The sequence below is a fragment of the Micromys minutus genome, assembly GCF_963924665.1.
Source record: "Micromys minutus genome assembly, chromosome: 23".
Taxonomy (NCBI): Eukaryota; Metazoa; Chordata; class Mammalia; order Rodentia; family Muridae; genus Micromys; species Micromys minutus.
In genome coordinates, this window is record NC_137958.1 from 30,240,869 (window position 1) to 30,249,712 (window position 8,844).

The window sequence follows — 8,844 nt, forward strand, 5'->3', positions numbered from 1 at the left end:
ATTTGTGATTTTGTTAAAGATTTACTTTTAAATCTTAAATTTACTAAAATGATATGTGGAGTTCTTCACCTCATGTTTTCCCCTCTTCCAAAGATGAGCACTATCTTACTGTAACAACCACTTTTTAAAAGAATTTATTTGTGACATTCAAGTTAAATCATACATGTGTTCTGGTGCAGGATACATCTTACATAGTACAAAAGATCCAGTAATTTCTGTTCTCCAAAACATTTTGTCTGAGGGAGTAACGCAACACACATGGTCAAAGATTTCACTTGTCAAATATGGAAAAATAAAGAAACACTGAATATATAATAATATTTTTCTAGAATTTTTTTTTCATAAATCACAAACATTTTAAATTCACCCAATAATAACTATACCTTTGAAATAATTCTCCTTCATAATATTGCAGTCAGGCAAGAGAGGAATGCAAATATACTTGGCAAGGTATAAGTAATAGCCAGTGGACTGATTGAACAAAATGTTCATAAATCAAGACACTTCTTGTCTCCTGGAGCCTAACATTTAATCTAAACTTTTAAGTTCATGATGAAACAGTTTTGCCACTACTGCTGATGCTCGTACAGGTTAAAACTGTACACACTTATACTGTCTTCTGTGATTTTAGTAAGCATTGTCTTCTGAAATTAGTACTAGCTATCCCAAGAGGTTGGGCGAGTCATGTTCACAGTTGTATCTGATACACCACAAGGCTTCGGGCTCTTCAACATTTCAACAGTACATTGAAAATGAAGATTTCACATTTGAAAAGCAGCTTGGTATAAATAAAAACATACAGACTTAAAAGAAAAAATAAGTAGCGCATCAGTAAAACCAGAGAAGCAAATTATTAATGATTGGTTTCCTTGAGTATGAAAAAATGCTCAAGGACGAAGCTTCCAAAATCTCGGCAGAAAATCACCTATCTTCCTTCTCCTGGGCTTCTTCAAGGCTAAAGGCAAAGAGACAACAATGGCTTCAGTCTGATGTTCAGTCTAAACCAACATTTTTAGCATACTTTTGATCTCCTCTTCTTTCATTTGACTTGATTATCATTAGATTCTCAGTTGCTACTGTTCTCCACGTGATGACTACTGTCCCCTACAGCTAGACAGCATCTGCCTGCTGTCTGAGAAAGCAAGGCAGCACACACGTGCTATGTTTGTGGGATTATCAGAGAAGTGGCCATTCGGCACTATTAAAGTGGATACAGAGACTAGAATCTGCCCTAGGAATTATTCATCATCTCGATGAGTGAGGAAGAAAAGCTTTACTACCTTTAACGCAGGCACGGTTGCAAGCATCCAGGTAATAGAAATTATTTTCGTTCCCACCGCAGCCAGTATAGGTGAAGGTCTCACAGGCTTTGTTTCTTGAATTAAAGTAATAACGGGTCACATTGGCCGAACACACGCCTTCATCTTTTGGACTGAAGCAAAATGAGGGAACTTCATGAAAAAGAAAACGAAATTAGAAATACTGTAAGACCAGACTAAGAGACAGTGATGCTCAGTGGAGGCTAGCTGAAGAAAAAAATCCCACAGAGACTTCATTCTGAATCCAATACACTGAACCATTCAAAAGAGGTCTGTCTTGTGTCAGAGAGAAGATTACTTGCTTTATTTTGATTCTTCATTTTTTTTAAATTGACAATTTAAACTATATATATATGTGTGTGTGTGTGTGTGTGTGTATGTACATGTGTACATGTATGCATGTATGTGTGCACATGTATGCACGTGTGTGCATGTGTACACACACGTGTGTGCAAGTATGTGTGTTACAACATTCCCCTCTCCAATCAACACCTTCCATACCCCTCCTCAATTTTATTGACAAAAATAATACCTTCTAAACCTGTCCTGTGGATTTACACACTTTTCTATGTAAAAAAAATTAAGCCGTCAACTAGACCCACTAAAATGGATTTAAGTTTCAAAGGACAATACATGGTGTATTTGACATTTTTGGGAAAATGTCATCACCCAGAACATTTACATCCATTCAGTAATTGATTATGTACACTTAACACAGTACAATCACACTGCTCTACCAAGCTCTTTACCAAAAAAGATTTCATAAGTTATTTTTTAAAACCTCTGTGTTTCTGCTACACCTAGTGGAAATGGCTGAAGAGATGGGAAAAGAGAGAAGGACATTTACCAAAAAATAAATGCAGAAATTTAACCAAGGTCTTAAACCTTCACATTCCAATAACTCAAAAACAAAGCTACTTTCATACATTCCTAAAGTCTCAGCATTTATTGGTGCATGCTATATTTTTTATCAGTTACTTTAATTGGTATAAAAGCAGGTTTTCTTATGACATTATCATTGTCCATGACCCCTCCCCCATTAAATTTCCCATTTCTCATTCCAGGAGATACTTGTACATTTACTTTATTCAAGATTCCCTGCTTCCTATTTCACACACACACATACATACACACACATACATACATACATACATACATACACACACATACACAAACATACTCACACACCACATACACACACCCCACACACTCACACACCACAAACACACATGTACACATTCACATACCACATACATATATGTGCATAGACACACACACATATATGAAATATGAGAAAAACATTATTATTGTGTCCCTCTCTATCCATTGAGATCACTTCCTCTATATTTTATGTATAAATTGAAGACATGGATAATACAATGTGACCATCACTGATCTAAAAAGTACTTGAGACCACAAGTGTTTAGTATTTCAGGGTTCTTCAAATTCTGGAACATCTGCATATGTATAATGAGTCATCTTGCTGATGGGGTTCTGGAATGCAATTCTAAATAAGAAGCTCACAGTGTTTCATATCTACCTTCTTACGCAAGGTTTAAAGATAATGTAATGCAATAATATTAGTACACCTGCCTTTTTACTGTTATCTGTTAGCTGAGGTCAAGTGTGGAAACTTCCATTGGGGAAGCAAGACCAGCGCTGGGAAGTTTCTGATTTCGAGTTTACACATTACAGAGTTTCTAATTAACAATGCTCAGTTCTCTGGGGACAAGAGAAAAAGTAGTAACTTTTTGTTAATAGCTTTGTCACAGTCTGGCCTTGAGAATTTTGCACATCATTAGCCTTCAGCTTGTACCCACACACAGAAAAACAAATACACAATGCTTCCTTTAGGGCAGAAGTTGTCAACACACACACACACACACACACACACACACACACACACAGGGGCATGTAGTCATGCAAGCACCCACAACATCACATACTTGTGTAATCACCAGCAAACAAACAATATTAATTTCAAATCAAATTATTGATTTTCCTGTAAAGTTTTTAAACGAGAACTTGCAATTGAAAAACCACAATTAAAGTACTTACTACTTTTCCTTGGTTCACATAAGCTCTTACACGTAGCTTCCTCGGGGAATACATTCATAGTCCTGCTACACAAACCAGGCCTTAGGGGCTCACATGTCATGGTATTCAGATTGAAGAAAAACTGCATATTGGGTTTATCACATGGATACGTCCTGAGTTCTAGTCGACAAACTGGAGGAACTTCTGGGGAAGGGAAAAGCAATGAAGTGTGATATTCAAAGTAATCTTCTTTGGCTATTACAGAGAACAGAAACAACTGCAGTGAGGAGCCAAGGCACAAAGAATAAAACCCTTATTCACTCTCGATAAGAATGTAAGTGGGTGGAGCCACTACTGTAGTCATCAGGGAAGGTCTTCTAAAAGTAGAATAATACTATCCCAGGACCCGGTTCTATCAAAGTTGAGAGTGTGGCACAAGAACCCTGAGTGTACACATCACAGAAATATTTGCATATGCGCCTGTCTCCCTGCACACAACAGCTGAAGGATGGAGACACCCTAACTGTCCAATAAGAGATGGATTTTAAAATGACCGTGGCTGAATGTCCAATGGAATGTTTCTCAGAGGAAGGCCAAGATGAAGTCTCGATGTTCATAGAGAAATCCGTGAAACCGGAAAATGTCATGGAAAACAAACACACACACACACACCACTGGGAAAGACAAACATCACATATTTCCGGTCACGTAAACAGTTTATCTTGAAGTGTATATATGTTGGAAGTAGAAAGGTGGCCAAGGGAGGCGAGAGAGGAAGTAGACATGGAGAGAGAGGGAAAGAGGGTGCACAAAGTTTGTGCTGTGTTAAGAGGGCCGAAGGTGTGACAACCTGGGAGCATGTGGCTTAAGAACTGAAGGTGGATATTAGAACCAGCAAAAAGGGACAGAGGATGAGGAAGGTACAGAGGGAAGTAGAGAACGTGCAGTGGTATGTATGTATGTATGTATGTATGTATGTATGTATGTATGTATGTACGAGCCTAATAAAGCCCACTGCTAACCTAAGAAACTAAATAAGATGCTAGTAAAAATAAAGCGGCCTTCTTAGTGGTACTTTCAAAACATTACCACCATTTCTGAAACTACTGGGGGAATGATAACCTTATTTTACTGGAATAGTGAATCCCAAAAGTCTGCCTATTCATCTGAAGGTAAGCCTTTGACAGACTGAGCAGGTTTGACCCTGGTGTGATGTAGCTTTCAAGTATAAAACGTTATCCCTACCAATACACATTTCTTCCTGGCTGAGTTCCTCGGTGGCCAAAGCCCTTCACCATCTTTAATAGGTATAAGTATAAAATGACCACGTAAAAGAAAACAGACTCCTGTGAAGCTTGGCTATCTATATCTCTACACTAGCCCAAGTGTCAGGTAACAAAACTTAAGTCGGATAATGAGCTAAATCACACTTCAGGAAATAACCAGTAAAAAGTAATCTCTATGGATGGGTAATCGACAGAAGGCAACAGTGGTCACAAAGACTGTATTTCTGGGGCTAATGACAGATGCCTAAGAGAACTCATGTCTTCCCTTTGCATTTGCTGTGGCTTTAAGAAAGGCTCATTTTCCCCCAAAGTTCACACAGGCAAAGTTGCTATGGAATCTGTTAGTGAGATGAACTCTGTTAGTGCTTGTAGATTTGGACTTCCTTTGGAGAAACCTCAGAGCAGTCCTGTGGGAGGTGAGCACAGACTCTGACCCGCCCCTTCGTGCAGACGCAGGCTGAGTTCCGTGCACCCCCAGAACGGAACACTTACTCTCGATATTTCCGCAAGTGTGTTCGCAGAGTTCTCGACTGTGGAAATTGTTGGCATTGCCCAGGCAGCCTCCATACTTGAATCTACGGCACTTCTGCTGGTTCCTGTCATAGTAGTACTTGGGGATGAGGGCCTGACAAGGTCCCACGTCCAAGGGCAAGAGGCAGATCTCTAAATTATTCCCTGTAAGAGGATCAGAAGGAAGGAAACAAAGGGAGATGGTCAGATTTGGTGCCCGGCAGGGACTGGACGATCTGGCCCCAGAGCTCACCACAGAGGTTCTGAACAAACTTTGGCAGGACTTCTGTGGCTGCAGGGACCTGAAGACAGCCTAGCAAGAAAGAGAGTGCCGGGGAGGCGACAAAAAGGAGTGGGGATCCAGGGCGGATGCCGGATACCTTGGGCAGATAATGACGTGAGACCAAGAGCGGAGCCCACCAGGAGCAGCGGCAGATTCCACAGTCGCAGGGATGTAGTGGGGTCCATAGGGCCGGGTGGTGCTGGGGCTCCCTGGATGCGCGGAGGGAGGAGAGCGCTGGTCGCCTGCTCAACGAAGAGCGGCCTTTAAGCTACCCCTAGACCACCGACGGGGCGGAGCACAAAGCGTGGCTGATTCACGCCTGAAGCAGTGGCCCATCCCGCCCCTACGCGATCATGTCCCAAGAGGAATTTCCCCGGAGTTGAGAAGTTGAGACTGATTCCCAAAGTTTTTCCGGCAGCCAGGGAGGATGCCTGTGGGGCGAGTGTGTCAGTACTGGGAAATGACCCAGGGAGGATTGCTCAAGGCGCCCATTTGCACCTTCACCACAGAGAAATCTGAATCCCAGAACACTAGAATGACAGAGGTGGGGAAGGGAGATCATTGTTCTTATAGACCCTTGCTCAGTACTAAGGACTCTGAGATCAGAAATCTATTCCAAATGGATTTAATGGATTCCAGTCAGTAGACGTTTTAAGGCAGAGCTGATGGAATCCCCCCAGTAAGAAGACAGCACCCTAATCAAGAATCAAAACCCAGTTTGTTTGCCCCCCCCTTTTCCTTTTGAGACAGTCTCTTGGATCCTAGGCTGGCTTTGGATTCACTATGTAGTCAAGGATGACTTTGAAATTTTCTCCTCCTGCCTCCACCTCCTCCTCATTGCTGAAGAACTAGGGAGTTTTCATCATTCCAGAAGTTTTTTTTTTTTTTTTTTTCCCCTTTGGAAGCTTCCTTCCAGAAACAAGCCTGTACCAAGTCAGGGCAGCTGATTTCTGTGTTCCTACAGGTTTGGCCATTCTTAAATTTCATATGCATGAGATTTAGGTTTGTGTGTTTGTTCTTTTGATTTTTAAAATTTTACCTCTATTTATTTATTTTTGCTTTTTTTTTTTTTTGAAATAAGATATAATGTAGGCCAGGCTGACTTTCAATTGGCTCTGTAGCAAAGGATAAACATCAACCAGTGTCTGACCCCATTACTCTCTCTCCTCCTGAATGCTGAGGCTAGAAGCCTGTGTCTGTCACCCCACTGCCCGGTGACTGGTACCTTTTCTCAGCTACTTTTTTGGTAATATGTCTATGTTGTGTTGTCGATAGTTCAAATTTTAAATCCAGCATATGATTTCCACAAAGTTTGGTAGCTTGTATAATATGAATAAAGGTATAGAATCAGATTTTCGCTGTTCTTGCATGAAGAAGCTGCCACACAATTGTCTGGGATGGCCATTACCTGGTTCAACATCTTGGCTGCAATAAAGACCTATGCAAATGGAACATAAAAGTACAGAGAGATCTGCTTGGCAAATTTTGAAGCTTTGGTCAATCCCTTTCCACGTATGCCTAATCATATAAGACAGCTAATAAAGTCCATTAGTCTTTTGATATATATTAGATTATGGCCAGCCTTTTGTTTATGTGACTTCAAAATCAACATTGAAATTTTACATGAGATTATTGGGGAAAGTCAAGGGGAACATTTAAATGGCTCTCTTGATAAATGTGTCTTTTCCTCCTTTCTTATTTCCTTTTGTTTGTCTGACAATCTTTAACAAATAAATTATTCCTGATTTTTTTCCCAAAAGTACTTGTTTTTCTTAAATTTTTATTAGATACTCTCTATTTTTATTTGAGATGTTATCCCCCTCCCCCCACTCCCATCCCCCTCCCCGTCCATTTCACTAAGGTGCAGTCTCTCCTAATCTTTCACTGTTGAAGGACATCTGGGTCCTTTCCACCCCACTGCCTTGGCATTCCCTTACATTGGGAAGACCTGCCCTCCCTGGATCAAAGGCATCTTCTCACATTGATGCCAGACACTGCTGTCTTCAGATACATATGCAGCTGGAGCCATAGGTCTCTCAGTGTGCTCAATGCTTGGTGTTTTAATCCATGGTAGTTGTGGAGGATTTGGTTGGCTGATAATGTTGTTCTTCCCATGAGGTTGCAGACCCTTTCAGCTCCTTCAGTCCTTTCTGTAGCACATTCATTGGGGTTCTTGTGTTCAGTCCGATCCTTGGCTGCAAGCATGCTCAGCTGTATCTGTATGTCTCTAGCAGAGCCCCTGAGGAGGCATCTCTATCTGGTTCCTGCTAGTAAGTACTTCTTGACATCAGCAATAGTGCTTAGATTTGGTGTCTGCATATGGGATGGATCCCCAGGTGAGGCAGCCTCTGAATGATCTTTTCTTCAATCCCTGTTCCAATATTTGACCTTGTATTTTCTCCCTTACGTGTTTTGTTCTCCCTTCTAAGGACTGAGGCATCCACATTCTGGCCTTCCTTCTTTTTGAGCTTCATAAGGTCTATGAATTGTTTCTTGGGTATTCAGAGCTTTCTGGTGCTAGTATCCACTTATCAGTGAGTGCATACCATGTATGTTCTTTTGTGACTGTGTTACCTCACTCAGGATGATAGTCTCTAGTTGCATCCATTTGCCTAGGAATTTCATAAAGTCATTGTTTCTAATAGCTGAGTAGTACTTCATTGTATAAATGTACCACAATTTCTGTACCCATTCCTCTGTTGAAGGGCATTTGGGTTCCTTCCAGCTTCTGGATATTATAAATAGAGCTGCTATGAACATGATGGAGCCTGTGTCCTTGTTATATGCTGAAGTTTCTTTTAGGTATATGCCTAGGAGTGGAATGGCTGGATCTTCAGGTAGTACTATGTCAAATTTTCTGAGGAACTTTCAGACTGATTTCCAGAGTGGTTGTACCAGCTTACAACCCCACCAACAGTGGAGGGGTGTTTCTCTTTCTCCACATCCTCACTAGCATCTGCTGTCATCTAAGTTTGTGATCTTAGTCATTCTGACTGGTGTGAGGCAGAATCTCAGGATTGTTTTGTTTTGCATTTCCCTGATGACTAAGGATGTTGAGTATATCTTTAGGTGCTTCTCAGCCATCCTGTATTACTCAGTTGAGAATTCTTTAACGCTGTACTAGAAGTTTTAAAAATATCTCTTTCAAGATTCTGAAAGATTCTCAAGAGTACAGCATACTGGTTTGTTTGTTTTGTACATTAGAGTACTCTGGGATGTTTTGTACATTAGAACTTGCCCTGTTTTCAGTTCAAAGGGTGGAGTCAGATGCCTTTGGCCACTAGCCTTGTCTGAAAGTGCTGGTAGTATTACTAGATAGCAGTGGTTAAGAGCAGTCGGAGCTCCCAAATTTTAACCACCGACTGGGTGGGAGAGAGATTAGAAGAAAGAATGGGGGCAGGGCAGTTGT

General features: G+C 41.0%; 1 protein-coding gene across 1 annotated transcript; it reads right to left on the bottom strand.

Moving 5' to 3' along the window:
- Window positions 1-484: 484 nt before the first annotated feature.
- On the bottom strand, window positions 485-5,648 carry TFPI2 (tissue factor pathway inhibitor 2). Its single transcript, XM_080936110.1, has 5 exons — window positions 5,533-5,648; window positions 5,135-5,317; window positions 3,378-3,560; window positions 1,281-1,451; window positions 485-955 (listed from the first exon to the last, which is right to left on the bottom strand). Exons 1-5 carry the CDS (start codon window positions 5,618-5,620, stop codon window positions 888-890), a joined length of 693 nt encoding a protein of 230 aa, XP_080792236.1. The 5' UTR covers window positions 5,621-5,648; the 3' UTR covers window positions 485-887.
- Window positions 5,649-8,844: the final 3,196 nt, after the last annotated feature.

Bases quoted from the DNA above. Each gene is read 5' to 3' on its own strand.
- TFPI2 (XM_080936110.1), bottom strand. From the start codon at position 5,620: ATGGACCCCACTACATCCCTGCGACTGTGGAATCTGCCGCTGCTCCTG. The intron at 3,561-5,134 runs GTAAGTGTTCCG...TCCCTTCCCCAG, and splicing joins CACTTGCGGAAATATCGAGA to AAGTTCCTCCAGTTTGTCGA. The intron at 1,452-3,377 runs GTAAGTACTTTA...TTTTTCATGAAG, and splicing joins ATGTGAACCAAGGAAAAGTA to TTCCCTCATTTTGCTTCAGT.